The following is an 18,275-nucleotide window of genomic DNA, read 5'->3' on the forward strand; positions in this document are numbered from 1 at the left end:
GGAATCTGCATGTGAAGAAGCCACTCAATTATCTGTGCTTCTTGGGAGGATTAATTAGTGTGATTGCTCTGCAGAAGGACTGGCGCTGCTCCACGTTGGGACAGCAGGAGAGTGAGTCATGCCTGGCACTGACACAGCCCAGCAGTGAACCCGGTGCGTGTGACTGTAACAGGGGCTGCAGCCTCCAGCCTGGCACATTCCCTAATGGCTCCCCATGTCCTGCAGGCTCCACTGGGCTCTTCAGGAACATTTTGTACACATTAGGAGGGCAACAGCCGAGTATATGGGTCTTGCCTTGTAGGAAGGGGGTGGACTCTGGGATCTCTGAAGATCTTTTGAAACTTGACTTTCCTCAGGCTACTCAGTTTACTGAGACAAAACATTTGGAGGCTCCAGTTCCCAAGTAATGAGGTCTCTGCAAGATATGCTGTCTTTTCTCCAAGGAATTAAAAACATTATTTCATTCTATAGTTCTTGATTTATGGAGCCTGAGAGGTTTTGCTTAGAGAAAGTTTGAATAATACTTTGAAGGACTGCATAACCTGCGTGACACCAAAAATCCCTTCACACACCATAGACTGAGGTCCCTCTGCCCCCCCCCAAATGCCTTAGGAATTGCTGTCTCAACAGATGCAAACACCAGCAGTCCTGGTCCTTGTTCAGAGCATGTGCCATGGTCTCTACAGCTGAATTATGTGTCTCGCTGCAGTGTCTGGCCTCGAGGATTAAATAGGACGAACAGTTCGGGCCAGCAGAACCACAAAGTGTCTCAAGTCATCAAAGAATTATGAGGGCTGGAGCAGGACTGCAGTGAGATGAACTTTAGCCTGAGGCACCTGATGTGATGTGGGGAAAAAAAGAAGATGAAAAGTTGGGGAAGGAATTTTTATAAAACTTGCAGAGTCCCTCTCATTTCTTTTTCACACAGCCGTGGAAAAAGACAGAATTGTAGCAATTACAGGTCTCTGGAATTGTACCCAAGTTTAATGACAAAAGGATTTGAAGAATACTATTAGCTCAGTATTGCCTGAAAATTCCTATTTTTTCCTGAAAGGAGGACATACTGACCTTGGCAGCCTGTGCTGTGTACTTTGCAACATCAATTGAGTTTATCAACACTGATAATCTATATTTCATGATTGTACAAAATGGGCTTATTTCATTAAAATCATTACAGCAGAGTAATGTCTGTGGTAACAGTTACACCAGTGCTGGTGTGGAGACTCGTGGCACAGGCATCACACTCAGATTTACTTGCAGACTGTACCAGCCCAGGGACCAGTAGCAACAAAACCCCGAGGGATCAGGCACCATCCAATGGCAATTTTAGTTTCTAAGCCAGGAAACAGCTGCAGCAGTTACAACACAGGTGGCATGTTCATGAGGCCTCCTTACAATGACAGTGACTTCAGAAGCCATGACTGATGTGCAAATGCAGAGTGGCTTGAGGGAAGATTAGGGTCTCTGGTAGTCAAGAAATAATTACATCTTGTATTAGTCGTTGCCCTGCTCTGCGAATTCTGTAGCTAACCTGAACAACACAAACAACACAAACCCCACAGCTCTGGGGAGCTGCAGGGGCAGAGGTGGTTTGGGAGAGCTGGCCTGGAGGGTCACTGGAGCCACTCTCAAGCCTAAAGTGTAAATCATCTCATTTTCCTGAGTGTTCAGTGATTTGGTTGGGGTTTGTAGTGTTATACTACAAGGAATTCTCATCAGAGAGTTGAGGTCATGGTAGTGTTATGCTTTGGCAAGGTCTAGACCCTTACTCACTCCCTTTTTGATGCCTCTAAGTTACTCTTTACCTTGATCCTGCTGTGTTCTCTAATTTCTGTACACTTTAAATGGGTGATGCTGTCCCACAGTGCATAATAATTCACAGAGACACTGCTGCACTGACAGCTTGTGTTTTGGTGTTTCCACACCTATTCAATATTTCTGTTCTTTTTTTCAAAGCAAAAGTAAAATTTCCTTTCCTTGAAACTGGAATCTGGGACTAAATTAGTCTGGCTGCCTCATCTGAGGGTGAATATGTAACACTGGACAGAACAAAAAGGCTTTCACAGAATACACTTTGAAGGTGGTCAGGGAGGGGCAGGAGGCCGTGCAATTAAAAATTCCTCTTCCAAAAGCCCCTCGGCTACAAAACCTCCCAGTGGGGAAAGCAGATGCCAATCTCTTGGATATCACAGATTGCCTCTGGGTTTTCTGCACAGACGTTGGTAGCTTTGAGTCTAATATTTCCCATGAAATCCCACTCTCCTTGTTTGCCATCTTTGCTGTGAAACGCTGTCAAGTTCTGCTCTTCCCCCACGCCTTGCCTCTTAACTCGATCCCTGGCCTGCTCAGCGACTCCAGATTCTGGGATAACTTTGGCCACTTTGGATCATTCACTTATGACTCCTCTTCATTATCTCCTTTTCAGACTAAACAATTAGGTCTGTCAATCACCCTCCAGATCTGAATTCCCTTATGCTCAACCCTCTCCAATTCCATGACGATGTGACCTTGGTTATCCACAATCTCCAGGGAAACCTGGAGCTGGCAAATAATGATCAGTTGGGATAATCACTGCTGGCAGCTCTGCAGAAGTCGAGTCTCCACGTGCTGTTCTCCCAATTAGCCACAGTGCTGCTGAGCTTAACCTTTGATCTGCTGAGCTCTGCACCAGACATGTGGGCTGGTCCTTCTTTGCCTCACACCATGTCACTGTTACCTTTCCAGCCCTCGGGACCCTGAACTGTGCTGAGAAATGTTTCGGGGAGGGGGAGTCTGATATCTGTTTGCTGTCAGGCACAAGGAAGGGAGGGAAGAGCACTGCTCTGGACTCTGCTTGCCATGCTGGCACTGACAAAGGCTTTTAACATTCATGGGCTGTGTCAGATATTTGGTATCTTTGGGTCTAAGGGGGCAGAAGTGGTGTCTCAGCCCCAGAAAAGCCTACAGAGGCAGCTGACAGCCTCTGTTTTCTTCTCCAGACTCAGCTGGATGCAACCAGAGAGATGTTGGGAAAGGAGAGAATGAAGAGGTGGAGGGAAAGGTACACACTGGGGTTAACTGCTCCTGTTACCCGTGGCAGTGAGTTGTGTTTCTCACGCTATTTGCTTCCCCATCTCTTCCCCTGGGATGTCTAGACAGAACAATAATCCAATTTATGGGCCTGCCCAAGTCACTCTGAGTGCAGCAGTGCTTCTCTGAGCAAGTACCAGGGCACATGGAGCTTACCCTATGGAGTGAACCAGCAAAAGGTCTGGAGCTTCTTCCTACAAGGATCCAGGCAAGGTAATGCCAGGATTGCTAAGGAGCCAGCTTTCTGCCATTCCAGAGCCCTGGGATGCGGAGCAGTGCTGGGATGCAGGGACTGTGGCAAGACCCAAGGGCTGAAGGCCATGGCTCCACTCCTGGCATGGGGTCTCTCCCTGCTGCACAGACCAACATCCTTTTGCCCCACAGCAGGTGGCTGCAGGACCTGGCCTTAGGCTTTGCCTGCCCACCTCAGCCCCTCAGCAGGGGGGTTTCCTGGAAACATGCCATGTTGGTTGCCTGGTCCCAGCACATTCCCCTTGGGATGGCTTCGCTCTGCAGCACACGGAGCCGAGCTGGGGCAGAGGGAACTTTGGAGGCAGGGAAATGGCAGCATCGGGTCGTCTTCCCTTTCCTAAGCCACTCCATTTTTCAGCACTTTCTGGGCTTGCAGCCCCTGAGCCACACAGCAGGAAAGCACATGAGGTTCTGAGAGAGAAACGGTCCAAAGATATCCAGCCTTTTGCAGGAACTGCTCATTTCTTGGACTGCTAATGCCTCCCTTGTCCCCAAGCCCATTTCTATAAGCACTGCTTTTTTTTTTTAATAGATCATCTCCTCCTTTGCATACTAAGGAGAGGATCAGGAAAGCAGCACTTTGCATATGAAAGATGGGAAACACCTACCTAGTGAATGGAGCTGTCTGATGCCTGAGTCAAACTACAACTTCTCCTGCTGACAGAGGAATCTCAAGGGGGCATAAAAACAAGGAGAGAAAGGGCAGGAGTCTGTACCTTGCCTACAGCAAGAGCCTTTTTCCCCAGGAACCTTTGCTTAATTAGACATTAAGAATTACAAAATTTCATTCTTAAAAAAAAAAATCTAGTTTTATTTTTTCCCTTTTTTCTTACTCTAGCAAGGTTTTGTTTGCATGTCAGCTGTACGAGTTTTCCTAAATGAAAAAGAAATATAAATTCTTTCTGAATGAAACCCATGTGCTATAGGTCAGCTTCCATCTAGACTAATGGCTTTTTTCCTGAAGAGCTGTAAATGACTTTTTAAGAATGGGCTTTTATAATGGAATTTAAATTTCCCTTTGAACATACCACCAGCAAAACAGCAGTGGAGCTCTCCAGAAAGAAAGAGCTTCTTTGCTTGTGTTTTCTGAGGAGATAAGAGTGCCCTTTCCCAGGGATTAGTGAAGGGTTCATTGCATTTCACTGTCACCTCGTTATCCAGCTCCCTATCTCACTGACAGGCACTCGTGAGCAATCCGTCTCCTCCTTCGGCTGCGGCAAATCCTTGTGCACTGAGCAATTCCTGGGGAGTTGCTGTTTGTTTGGCTTTCTCAGTCTAGCAGCAGGATCGTGCGTATCCTTGAGAAGACCTACAGTCTTTTTGTTAATGAGACTCCTGAGTATGTTAAATCATCATGAAAAATTAATGAGACTGCAAAACTCCACTTCCCACGTAGTCTGCCAGGAAAAGTTTAGTGTTATAATCCTTTCTGTTGACTCGTGTGAACTGCCTTACCTTTACCCCAGGCAGCTTCTGCTGCTCTGGGTACAGGTGTGTGTGCTGGGATAGAGCCAGACACGGAGGGCTTGAGGTCCCCACCCAGCCTTCAGTGCCAGAACAGCTCTGGCTGCATGGGAAAAATCACATTTGAAGAAAAAAGGAGTGAAATGAAAAGGGAAAGGAAAGGAAAAGAAAGCCCCACCTTGCCGTCCCAGTCTGAAAGAGGCCGGGAGGAAGGTGGTGTTTTTGCCATCTGTGTTTTTCCGGTGATGAGTTGAGCATTGATGATGAAGAGCCTTGGCTAGGGCAGAGGGTGGGGACCACAGAGCTAACTCTGAGTGAACAGCAGGGTGAAATTGCGGCTGCCAGCCTGGCTGCAGACACCAGGTCAGGGAGCATATGGCACAGGGCCATGGGGCTTTATGGGGGAGATCTCTGGGGTGAAACCCATGTTCGCCCACACTGCAGTGAGGCTCTGTCTGAAACACGCTGCACTTCCCAACAATAGCGTTGCTGCGGAAGGGAGGGGAGGGCTCACCATGTTGCAAGATAGAAACGTGCCCGGGAGGCCAAGCCGGGAAGCCCCGCCGGCAGGGTTGGCTCCGCATGGTGTTCCTGGCCCCGGGCAGGAGCAACCAGGGCCCCAGCTGGGCAGCGCACACCGTCAGAGCCCGGACCGCGGGCGGGCAGCTGGGCGGGCAGCGAGGGGCTCTGCCTGCGGGACACGCCTCAGTGGGGCTGGGGATCCCCGGACCCAGGAAAACCCCTCTGGCACCGACCACCTCCCACCCACAGAGCCGGCGGTGGCGGGAGCACCCACCTGCCGGGGCACCGGCTCCGTGCCCCCATCCCGGCCCCGCAGCTCCTACCTGGGCGAGGCGGGGCCGCGGCCGCGACGCGTCCCCTCGGGCCGCGGCTCCCGGGGCGGCGGGGCGGGCGCGGCCTCCATGGCCGGCGGCGGCGGGCGCTGTCCGTGCCCGCGGTGCTGAACGCTCCGGAGCGGCGGCCGCAGCGCCCCGGAGCGTCCCACTTCGGCTCTGCCCGACTCGGCTGTGCCCAGCTCGGCTCTGCCCGGCTCGGCTCTGCCCGGCGCAGCTCTGCCCGGCTCTGCTCTGCCCGGCTCGGCTCCGCCTGGCTCTGCTCAGCCCGGCTCGGCTCTGCCCGGCTCGGCGCGGCGCTTGCGCGGCCACGGCCGCGGAGGCGGGGCGGGCGCGGGGGCGCTGCCGCCGGCACCGGGAGCGCGGGGCGGCTGCGGGGGGAGCCGTGAGCCCCGGGGCCAGCCCGGCTGTCGGGGACGGGGCTGAGCATGCGGATCCGGGACGGGAGCTCGGGACACCGGGCATTCTTTGGGTGACTCATCCGCGCGGTTGGTCTCATGCTTGACCCGGGCTGGGACTGCTCCCAAAAGTGCTCCCGGCTCTGTGTGGCAGGTGCAGGGCAGCGTTTTGAAGTGGTGGGTTTCAGCATCATTAAATAAGTTAGTGATTCGTTTAAATAGGTGGTAGTTTTGAAACAACAGAGTTGAAAGCACAGAGAACATAGAGAGGTCAGGCACGTTCCCCTCCTTGCAGGATCCTGCTGTCATTGTCTATCAATAGCACGACATTGCACTGAGTTGGGTGGTAGCCCCCTTGTGCATGGGGTGGACTTCCCACAGAGCTTGTGGAAGGTGGCTGCTCCTTCCACAGCCACTCCCATGCTCATGCCTACGATTTTACTTGTCTAGGAAGGGCCTGGGGCTTTCTTATGACTGTGTGTTTGGCCATGGGAGTGACAGTGACCCTCTCCTCTCCCTTCTCATCATCCCCTGTGATGGCTGTGACCTTCTCCCTCCTCACGGCCATGCCTGTGGCCCTCACGGTGGCAGTGACCTTCTTTGTCATGTGGGTGGCATCGTTTTGATTCACACATACAGAACAGCTGAAGCAAAAAGAGAGAGTATTAGAGCGGAGAGTATCCTATAACTCCCACTAATCCTCTAGCTGCTTAGAATAAGCCCTTCCTGCCTTAATGACTTAAATGCCCAAGACAGTTTAAAGAACAAAAAGCTTTTCCTAATGCCAGAGTGGGTGACTCTCTCCCACCCAAGGCTGATGCCTCTCCAAACCCAGCAGGAGGGAGTTTTGAGGACAGGCTGCAGCAGCGCTGCTGTCCCAGCACAGTGATCCCTGCTGGACTGGGCCACAGGGGACCATCCTGCTGCTCTGAGCCTTAGCCACAGAAATGTCACTTGCCTGGTAGGATCAGATCCAGCGAGAGGAGCAGCTCCAGAGCAGCTTGTATTATGTGGCCCAGCAGGAAAGACTGAAACCTGGTATCTGCTGAAAAGATTGGCTGGCGTTAATGTGGTGACAAGGACATGGGTGATATTTCCTTTTCTTTCTTCCCGACGCTAAATAATAATTCCTGCAACAGTAATGATAATAATAAAGCCATGGGAGCTGCAGGGATGGTGGGAAACAGCTGGATTACAAACATCCCACTGCTTCTGACAGACAGGCACATCTTACAGCTTTAGTTTGGCTCAGCCTGACGTGTGAACTCCTTGTCTGGGAAGTGGGGGTGCTCACGCTTCCTCACTCCCACAGCTTGGCGGGTTTGCTCTGTACCGCTGCAAGGTATTCAACACATGCAGTCATTATTTTTAATTGCCCTTAGCCAGGGGCTACAGCCAGGCTCATGCTCCCAGCTGGCCCAAAGCCCTGCCAAGGCAGTGGGGTGCCCGTGTCCCTCCCGGGGCTATTGCATGGCCAGGCCTGGAGCGCTTGGCCAGTACCTCACCTTGGCTGATCTTTGCTCTCCATCAGCGTGGAACTGGCTCTTTGCCATGGTAACCCATAGCCCAGACCTGTCAGCATCAGACAGGTCCCCCTGGTCCCTGGTGTCCCTCTGGAATGAGGGAAGGTGGAGGAGGGTAAGCGAGAGGGACAGGGAGAGAGATGATCCAAAAAAAAACATGAGGAAAGAGAAAAATAGCAAAAGAGGGAGGTATAGGGTCAGGAATATAAAAAAAGACAGACAGTAACAGCTAGGAAAGAGAAATGCTGGTGAGCAGAGAAAGGGGAGAAAGGAAGGGAGAGGGAACAGTTGAAGGGCACATGGGTGCACTGGAGGTGATGCAAGAGGTGGCTGAGGGGTGAGGCAGGTTTATGAAGTTGCTGTGCTGCAAAAGCCCCTTATTGCTTCTCGCAGCTCTCCTGCTCACCACCCACTTGCATTTCTTCCACAAGCAAAATGCAAAACACTGCTCTGCAGCATTCCCCTGCCTTGAGAGAAGCCTGAGTCAGAAGTGAACACGGCACTTCCCTTCCCCTGTGTGTGCAAAGTCCCCCCAGTGTGAGGTGCCTTCCTCTCTCACCACACTCAGTAACAAGGCTCCAGGAATACAAGCTAATTTTAGGAGTACAATCTGGGCATATCCTTAAAGCAGTCAAAGAAGGAAGAGTAAGGATTTCATTTGATGGGCTGGTAGATGTGACCAAGAGCAGTTCCCAATGGATTTGCTTTGCACTAGTCACAGTTCAGTGTGGCTCATTTCACAGTGCCCTATCTTACCACGGTACTTTGAGCACAGTTTGCTTCTCTTCCCTGTAACTCAGCGTTTCCCTGAGCAGAATTTGTCTCTGTTCAGGATGTCCTGGCTCTGGTTACACAGCTCAGCATTTCCCACCCCATGGTGTCTGGGCAGGGCAGGGCAGGGCAGGGCAGGGCACTGGAGTGGGGTGGCCCTGAGCTTGCACTGCTGGGCAGTCTCTTGCCAGGGCTAACACTTGCCATCGGCTCTTTGGGCTTGGATCAGTTCATGTCCTCTGCCACTGTCACCAGACAGTGCCCCCTCCGAGCTCCAGCTGGACCTTCACCTGGATCTGCTGCCTGGGCTCGTACCCACCTGCAGCGGTGCTGGGAGGGACTGGCTGTGGTGGTCCCACTCCGGGAATCCTGGAGTCCCTTTCTTCCAAACCTGCTTGGCTTTTGCCCTGCAGTGCAGCGGCAGAGGAGCTGTCCCCAGTGTGGTGACAACTCAAATATTGCCACCCTCTGACTTCTCTGTGCTGGCCCAGTTTGAGACTGCTGGAGCAGATCTCAGTACTGTTCTAGGGGAGGCAAGAATTCATCCCCTTACCAAAAAAAACAAACAAGAGTGAGCAGGAAGGACAAGCAAATGGGGCTCCCAAACTGTTGTAGGAACATAAGTGCTGTCCACCAGACAATTCCTTCAAGCTGAGACCATCCTTCATCCGCAGGAATGTTTTCTTCCAGAGCACCTGGCAAATCACAATGGGTGAGTCAGCAGGATGAAGGCAGAGAGGTCCAGATCAGCCTCTGGATGGGGATCCATCCCTGCCTCTGCTGCTGCAGGCAGTGGTACCCTGCATCTCACACTCAAAGCTGACAACTTGCAGTGGTGGCACCACCATGACGTTTTGGACAGTATAAAATTGCCCGTGCCATGATTTCATGGGCACCCAAGCCCTCGGAGTCACCGTGGCCAGGGCAAGGCTGGGGCTCACTGCGCAGCTGCCTTGGATTGCAGCAGCCTGCTGGTTTCCAAGCACCGTGCAATGGCTCGTGGCTCTGCAGCCAGCTCTGAACCCTGGGCTGTCACTGCTCACTGGAGCAAGGAAATAGCCGGGGTATTTCTGCTGCTCGAAGCTGGCGACAGCGTGCCAGGCACCTCCCGCACTGGAAGCTGTCCATGGGGACAGCAGCAGTCCTGGCTGCTCCTGCTGCACAAACCGCCTGTCGTCTCAGCTGGGAAATTGCTTCTTAGCTGGAAAACAGCTCCGTGGCTGATGCTGTGTTGGCAAACTGAGCCCCAGTCACCTTCACTGGGCAGAGCTTATCTGACAGAGGCCCACCTTCTGCAACTTCAGGAGGGGTTAATTTAGAGATACAAAGCGCTTTAGTTGTGGTTTGAATGCCAGGATGGCATTGGAGAAGCTGGCACCTTCCAGCATTAATGCAGATGTCGGTCTCCACCAGTATGCACCAGAATAAGGCATGAGACTGAAAGGGACTGGGGAATCCAGGCTCCTGGGGCAGTTTTGATGGCCAGTCATTGTTTCCGCTCAGAGTGTGTGCTAGTGCACGGCCCACACGCTGCACAGGACAGAGAGGTCCAGGCAGGGCCCTTCTCTCCTTCAAGGGGTTCTGTGAGGCTCCTACAGCACTGCAAACCTCTGAGTAGCTGTTGACATATCACCATGGGCTGAGAAGGTTCCAGGCCCATGGCAGTTGTGTTTTTGGGCACCAGTACATTGCAAACTGAAGCCAAGAGGAGATGTGCTGAGTTTGCGGTGTGTTTGAAGGGGCAGGAGGCCCACAGAGACCCAATTCGGCTTTGCTTGGCAGGGAGAGTCTCACTGTAGCTCCGCTGTCCCATTTTCCATGGTGCCGTGTGCTGGGAGCGCAGCCATGTTGGCTCTGGAGCAGCCCATATGTTCACACCATTTCCCAGCGTGACTGACAGCGAGTCATTGAGCTCCAAGCAGCCTGAGATACCCCAGACTAATTCACGCCTTGCACGTAAAGATTCTTCTTAGCAGGGTGTGGGACATACATTCCCAGCCTGGGGAAGGCCAGAGAAGACACACCTTGACTGGCTATGCCTGTTACAGTACCTTCACAGCCTCAGCAAGGTTGGAAACTCACAGCTGACTTCTAGTGGAACTGGGGATGTTGCAACCTGCCTGCAGAGTGGTCCTGCCAGGATTTGGCTGGATGCTCATATGAAGCACTGCAGACCCAGCCATCACTTTCACAGGCTCCCGCAGTTCCCGTGAGACCCCCCTTTCAAGGTTAATTCAGCAAAGTACGCAATGCCCAAGTGTCTCCCAGCACGCTGAAGCCTAGCACTGAAATGCTGTGTCTCTGGAGTACAGGGGAGGAGATCTGGCCATGATAATGCACTGAATGGGGCAAACACCCTCTTTTTAAACCCTAAGAATAAATAAAAGTGTGGGACCACTTATCTGGAAGGGGCTGAGTCTTCAGGAAAGCCCTGACATGGTGCTAGTCCCTCTATGTATGGGTGAATTGTTGCTGACAAGGGAGTGCTGGAGGTCAGGGAGTGTCAGGCACCAAGGTTTCATCCCAGAAGGATGGACCATTAATAAATGTGATGGGAGTACAGCAGGACACTCTGATTGCTGGCTGTACCTTGGGTGTCTGAGCTGTGCAGTGACACAGCTGTGCACAAAAGGGGGTTTGAGCTGGTGCTGAGGAGCCTGTGGGTGAGACATGAGCACAGCCCTGCTCTCTGGGGCCTGGGCACTTTGTTTGGGAAACACAAACAGCTCCACAGCTCCCAGATTTCAGAATGCTAATTTCTTTTAAACAGAATATTTGCTGGCACAGGGCTTTTCATCTGAAAAAATCTCTTTTGTTGAAGTGACATTTCCCCAGTGGGGAAAGAAAATCTTGTAAAACCCTCCAACTGCCTGGATGATTGTTAGATGGAGGTAGAGATGTCCTTGGAGACTTACATCCCCTATTTCACACACCCTCTATGTCAGCAGACAGAAGCCTCTGCTTTCCTCCTCCAAAGGCGGCATGTGAGGCTTCCCACCACACACGGCTCCCGGAGCTGTCCTGCTTCCTTACCCCATTCCTCATGGGAGGTTACAAGTGCCCCGTTCCCAGCTTTCTCCTGCTGCTGTTTGAGCTGATCTGAGCTGTGTTATCAGCCCTGCAAACACAGTGGCACAGTCAGGTACCAGGACACAGCCCCGCTGATCCCACTGTCCAGGAGAGATGTGGTCCTGGGAGCCCCAGGGACAACTTACCTGGCTGTCCTCCTGCCCAGCCCTGCTCTGTCTGCTATACCAAGGCTTGTTTAAGGAGCTCCTGCCCTCCCCTTCCTCAATGTGGGGTGTTAGGGCAGTGCCAACATTTAAGGGCAAGAGAAAGCCTCAGCCTGTTTGAGTCAGTCCATGGCGAGGAAAAGAAAATTAGATGAAAGACCAGTGGTGCCAGCCAGGCAGATCTCACATGGGAAGAGCTTTTTATTTTACAACCTTATTGTGTCTTTATCTTGGTTAATCGAAGCTTTACCACAAGACCTTCAAAATAGGAATATCACAGTCTTGTCTTCCCCTCTGCCAGGAGAAGCTCCTCCTGCCTGTGCAGGGTTGGCAGATCCTAAAAAGGATGGAGCCATCCCACCCTGGCGGCGCTGAGCTGCCAGCAGCATTTCTGATTGTTTTAATTGCTCATCAGAGCTCAGCTCCTGTTAACCTTCCTCCCCTAAGCTTCTTAGTGCTGCTGGCACCAGCAACTCCCTGAGCCTGCTGAGCTTCCTGGACAGGACACGGGCAGCAGCTGATACCAGCCCAGCCCCAATCCATCTCTCTCCTGTCCCAGTGGCATCAGTGCCAGTGTGTTGGTGTCATCCAGGGCTGGCCCAGTTGGCATATTGGAGAGCATATTGGCTGAAATGCCCCATTTCGGGAGGATCAGAGCCACAGGGGGATGAAAAGCAGTTGTTTTGGCTCAAGAGCAGGTAGATGAGTAGAGTGGGGAGGTTCCATCTCTCTAAGTGTTGGAATGTTTCTGCTTTTTTTTAGTTAGAAACTGAGCTTCAGAAATGCTCAAAGTATTTCAACTGGTGCTTCCAGAAATAGGTGTTTATAAATGCTTGTTCCAAACTTTTCTCATCAGAAGGTTTAAAGAACAACAGGGCAAAGGAAGGGTGTTATTTTATCAATTCCTTCTGAAGGTACTGAAGGAAATGCAGTATTCCAGGGAGAAAGAAAATGGAATTTTTCCTTTTTACAAACCCAATTCTAAACCCTGTATTTCAGCCCACCCTAATCCCATGTGTTGTAATGTAATGGCCAGTCTCTTCGCGAACGAAGAACCGGGGAAGGTCTTCACACCTTTCAGCCTGTGCATTGGATTTTTTAGGTGAGACACAGTGTGCGTGGAACTGAGCCCACCCTTTAATCCTGAGGTTCATCTGCAGGGGCCAAGCGAGCTTGGACGGTGGCAGCGAGGTCCTCAGGACGTAGATGGATTGCCTTACAGGGCTAACGAGCTCCATCTGCCCAGGGAGTGTCCTGACCGGGAATCGAACACGGGTTTCTGCGGTGACAGCGCCGCGTCCTTATCCCATGTGTTAGGGCTGCACAATGTGCCCAGCCCTGAGTTTGGATGCACTTCAGGGATCAACTCAGAAGGGCCAAGAAAATACCCACATTCCCAATGGAAAGTCACCTGGCTCAGGAGCTCCCATGGGGACCAGGGGATGCACAGGCAAAACAGAGAATGGGGTGAGCACATATGATGGCTCCCCTGGTGTTCTGCAGGGGAGTTCAGTGACTGATGCAACGTGTCCTGTTGGGAAACATCCCTAGAGTAATTGTGTGGGCTCCTCTTGGACCTCAGTGATATCAGTGTGATATAAATTATTGCCAAGCTGAGCCTCCTCAGCTTGTGCAAGGGTTGAAGTAAGGCCAAAGGCTCGGATTCTGACTGGAGCTGGAGAAGAACCGGTTCTCCAGATGGGTTTTAACCCACCCTCTTGAATCCCAATTTTCCTTCTGCGGGAGCAGGGATTATTTGCACTTTAAGGAGTTTTCTGTCACCTGAGTGGAGTTCTCAGCAGCCAGGCACAGCCCAGCAAGTGTCTGTAACCACTTGGTGCTCCTCCACCCCTTCCCTCCACCCAAGGACTAATTACTGCAGAACAGGGCCTTTAATGTTTAATTGCCACTCTTGACTCCCCTGTTCATCTCCTCCCTTCCCAGGAGCCTCTCGCAGGCTGGCCCTTCCCCTCTGCCTGGCTTTGTGCTCCCAGGCAGCTCAGAACACTGACCCTGGCGCAGGAAGAGCACGATTCCCCGCGGAGCCCAGCCCGAATCCATGCAGCATCCGTGCGAGGTGGCACCACTGGAGCCCTCGGAGAGCCCTCAGTGCAGTTCAGACCCTGGAGCCGAGGTTGGTCTCTGGAGCTTGCTTTAGTTCTGCTGGCAAGGGGAAGTGAGGAGCCTCGTTAAGGCTTGAGTGGAGCTTGGTTAGGAGGAGAGGCACCCAATTTGCCCCTTCTTGCATGAGACTCAAAGTGGGTCGCTACTGCCTGCGTAGCCCCAAAGCAGGCATGGCTTTTGGAAGTTCATAAAGGGCACGTGACCATGTCACGAGTCAATCTGGCTCCTGGCATGCTCATTTGCAGCTTGGGAGCTACAAGCGGCAGACCACTGGGCTGTCCCATGTCCTCCTAGATCTGGGCTGGAACCATGGGCTGGAGTGGGGAACCTCCCTGGGCTGCTGCTGATGACAGGGTGGACAAGTTGCTGTCTGCAATTCTCCATCCTTTCCCCAAGGACTACATAAAAGATGAAAAAAACCTGCCAGACTGGCTGTCCCGGCCACTTTCCACAGCCCAGCACCCTCCCAAGGCTGGGTCCTGTGCCCTACATCTGAGGGCTGGGTAGCAAACAGGGTCAACAAACCTGTACTGGCCCTGCTGTGCATGTCTGGAAGTGGGAAGAACTAAGGTGACTGATCCTTTTTCATTTGCTCAGCCTATGACCACTTCAGAGACCTTACACCGGAATGACAAGTTTTCGGGAGCAGAAAATTCCACGAGAACTGATGGGATCATGAGTTATTCAAGGTGGCATTAAACATGGGCAGCACAGCTCTCACTCACAGCGCTTGAGGCAAGAACCTGCAGGCTGGGATGATGCACAGGGAGGGGGAAAAGAGGGGACAGACTTGTGCCTCATGGGAAGAGGGCTGCTCTGCACATCCTGAGCTGTTCCTGTGCTGTGCCATGCTTGGTATCCCTCTGGGAAGTACCAACAGGCAGCTATGATCCCCACTGCTTTAAAGCGGGACCAAACTGCCATTATATCCTTTAACTTTCTTTGGTAGTTTACATTTTAATTGTGTATTGATCCGTTTAAAAATGAATGTCTCAGCAGTCCTCTGATCCCCATGAGTCTCTCCAGCTAAAGCCCATTTACCATTCCTGGCTGGTCCCTCCTCCCAGTCTAGGGAATATGCTGACCTTTCTCCTGGCTGGAGGAAACACCTCCAGCAGTTTTGTCCTGCAGTGCATCTGGCGAAGGACCAGAGCTGGGAGGCAGGGAGCAGTGGGTTAATTGTGGGGAAGTTTGCTCTGTGTTCCATAGGAAAGATGCCTCCGGGCTGCTGGGAACTCTCCTTTGATATCCAGCGTGTTGCCATCCCTCCCTCTAGCCCAGGCCTGGAGGGGATTGCCAGTTCGGCTCGGGGGTCTCGGGCAGGTCGGTGAGTCCATCGCTGCGCACAGCCGTGCACAGGAGCGGCTCTGACACGGCCCTGTGGCTCTTCTGCAGTCCCGACACACGAGATAAAACCAGCCAGACTTCAGCTCCTCCAGCGGGCTCCTGGCAGCTGCTCCCGGCTCCTCCCGGCAGTTCCCGAGTGCCATCTGTTGACTCGACAGCGGTCCTGCAAAAAATGGAGAGGAGCCAGGATGAAGCTGGGTGAAGTGCACTTGGAGAAAGTGGCAACGTGAGACTGAGTGGCTCTGAAGGAGTTTCACGTAGTGCAAAAGGAAAGGGAGGGAGCGTTTGCCCAGGAATGCTTCTCAGGGCAGGCAGGTTTGGGTTTTTTGAAGAATCAATTTCTTGTCTTTAGCCTTTGTGTAAGGCAGAGAGACAGAAGAAACAAGTCTTGCTGTTAAAATGTGGGGCAAAACTTTCTACCAGTGCTGAGCGCTGTCCTGGAGTGGGGAGAGGGCAGACTCCTGTGGGGATGGTTCTTTGTGCTCAAACTGAAAGGGAGAGCCTGTGCAGACAGTTAGAGAAAGGGACTATTTCACTGTCACGAGCACAGAATGGAGAGGTCATTGCTCTGACTTCCTTCCTTTGCCCCAGAAAAATCTCCAGCAAACTTTGCCCTGAGTGGGCAAGCTTTGCCCTCCAAGTAGGCAGCTGCACTTAGGGACAGTGAGCCAGGTCCCTGTGCAGCACAGCCACAGCAGGACAATGCAGCAAACCCCCTTATGTCCTCTTGATTCCTCCAGCTTCCAGGCTTTCCTGAGGATCAGCTGCTGTCCACCCCAGGGACTGCTCCTTCAGGGGCTGCCCGTGGTCAGCAAGAGCTGGCACATCCCCTTTCCCTGAAGCAGAAAGTGCAGAGCCACCCTGGGTGTGCCCCATGGCTTCAGAGGTGGCACCAGCAGCCCAGAGTCAGGCCATCCTGCCTAGGAAAGGTCTTCTGGGGTTTTAAAGAATAAAGGCATCAGCTACAGGGGTGGTGAACAAGTTGCTGATACTGAGGCTGGTTTCTCCAGATATCCTCACTGTTGCATGAGGTTGCAGGACACACTCACTGTCTGAGGTACCCTGTCAAACTGCTGCAGGTGGGAAATGGTGCCACCAATGGCCTGAGAGAGAAGGACTGGTGTGCTGCAGCCACCGAAGTGGGGTTGACCATGTGAACAGGATTCAGTGTGTCCTGAGATAGGCACAGTCTTTGGGCTGACACTGCACTTCAGAGCAGTGCACTTCACTGCACTTCAAAGCATGGGCTTCGATAGTTTTGGACAAGCCCCCAGGTTGGGAACAGCTGTGGTGTTACTGCAACCCCTCCTGGCCATGGCACCAGGAATAACCAAATGTATGTGCATATACATAACCCCACAAATCTCAGCAGGGTTTTGCTTTCTCTGCTGTCTCCTGTGACAGTCCCAAGGGCACAAATGTCCCCAAACCAGCCTGGTTTGCCCCTCTGCTGCAGCTGCAGATGCTGCTCCCTTGGCTGGGCCCTTTTGCCCCTGGGTTTCCGTGTCCGCCGTGTTCACTGAGGGTTCATGTTCTCACTGATCTCAGATGATGATGCAGAAGTAGATGCCTGTCATTTGTGCCACTCAGACATGGTAAAGGACAGCTGAGACATGTCAGCTCTTTGTGTTGAGGGAAGGAGCAGCCAGTGCTGCCCTGGAGGGAACTGCAGCTCTCCAGGTACATCAGCAAAGGCAGAGGTATTTTAGGGATCTTCCTGCCTGCTGGAAGAGCTTGGCCACCCTGCTGATCATGGCAGGGGCATAGGATGCCATGGCTATGAGGTCTGGAAAAGCCCTTTGTGAGCACTTGGCTTAAGCCTTCACAACTTGGGCATGACACAGGCCCTCAGCCGCTGGGATCTGTGGGCAGCACAGCGGACCCTGCGGCACACGGGTTCACCCTGCTCTGTGCACACAACCTGGCCATGGAGTTTGGGATAATGGTCTCTGCTTTAACCTGGACCAGCTGTTGGCAGCGTTTGCAGACTGCTTGAGGCCAGGAGCGTGGCCACCACAGTGACAGGATAATGCGCCGGCGCTGGGCAAAGTGTTCCCATGAACACTGACTCCCTGACTCAGCCCAGCAGCATCTCCCAGGGCTGACCTTGTCCCTGCAGCCACCAGCCCAGAGAAAATGGGACATCACCCTCACAAGGGACTATGCCAAAGTCAAGCCCAAGGCAGCCCTGTGTTCGCAGGGCAAGGAAAAGCTCCTCATGACTCTGCACCTCCAAAGGCACAAGCAAAGCTCTTGTGTCTTTTTCCCAGTTTTCCACACACAGCATTCTTCATTTCCTTCATCAAGCCTGAATCCAGAGGCACTGCCTTGGAAATGGTTTCAATTTTCTTTCATCATTTAAGTAGCTACTAATTAATATGGGTCAGTCTGTCCCTCCAAGCGCTTGTACTAAGCTGTGCTTCCCGCTCCTTAGTGCCTTAGCCCTGATCTCCAACAGCCTGAGTCATGCACAGAGGAGGGACCAGATTCCAAGTTGTGCAAAGTCTTTTGCAGGTTTCCCTTGACCCACTCTGGGTTTCAGGCCAAACTTCTTAGATTTTGTGAGCAGATGAGCTGCTCAAAGGTGTTAGAGGGGACAAGTACCTGCAGTGGGCCTCCTCAGGTTGTTTAATGTGTGAACATAGCAGGGCCCAGATTCAGGTTGGGGTGTGCATCAGACGTCCCCTGGTGTGCTTTCATCTCCTGTGGGCCTCTCTCTCGATCTGAGTTCCTCAGGGTTGAGGGAAGGGGCAGCCAATGTGCGCTGAGGGAGGATGCAGCACACAGCCAGGACACACGGCTGAGGTCACTTGGTTTGTTCAGCCTGGAGGAGACTGAGGGCAGAGCTCCTGGCTGTCTGCAGCTCCTCCCAAGGGGCAGCAGAGGGGCAGCCCCAAACTCTGCTCTGGTGACCAGTGTCAGGATCCATAGGAATGGCTGGAGCTGTGCCAGGGCAGAGTCAGGCTGGATCTCAGGAAAAGGTCCTTCCCCCAGAGGGTGGTTGGCTCTGAACAGGCTCCCCAGGGCAGTGGGCATGGCCCCAAGGCTGCCAGAGCTCCAGGAGTGTTTGGACAATGCTCTCAGGGACAGGGTGGGATTGTTGGGACTGAGCAGGGCCAGGAGTGGGACTTGAGTGATCCTTATGGGTCCCTTCCAACTCGGACATTCTATGGTGAGAGAAGGGTTCATGTGGCGACCCAAGTCACTGCAGCTGAATGCTGTTCCCCCAAAGCCTCCCTG

The 18,275-nt window shown here is 52.8% G+C and overlaps 1 protein-coding gene across 2 annotated transcripts in view; it reads right to left on the minus strand.

Annotated features, from left to right (window-relative positions):
* DISP2 (dispatched RND transporter family member 2) overlaps nt 1-5,869 on the minus strand; it is an 18,559-nt gene extending 12,690 nt beyond the window's left edge. For both annotated transcript variants that reach the window (XR_003573495.1, XM_027903708.1), the window contains exon 1: nt 5,631-5,869. Coding sequence is in view for 1 of the 2 variants with exons in the window: in XM_027903708.1 (XP_027759509.1) it covers nt 5,631-5,710 (80 nt within the window). In the remaining variant the exon portion in view is untranslated. The remainder of the gene's footprint in view (nt 1-5,630) is intronic.
* Nucleotides 5,870-18,275: the final 12,406 nt, after the last annotated feature.

This window comes from Empidonax traillii, unplaced genomic scaffold, assembly GCF_003031625.1.
Source record: "Empidonax traillii isolate 1590-97213 ecotype Southwest subspecies unplaced genomic scaffold, ASM303162v1 scaffold992:size1346157, whole genome shotgun sequence".
NCBI lineage: Eukaryota > Metazoa > Chordata > Aves > Passeriformes > Tyrannidae > Empidonax > Empidonax traillii.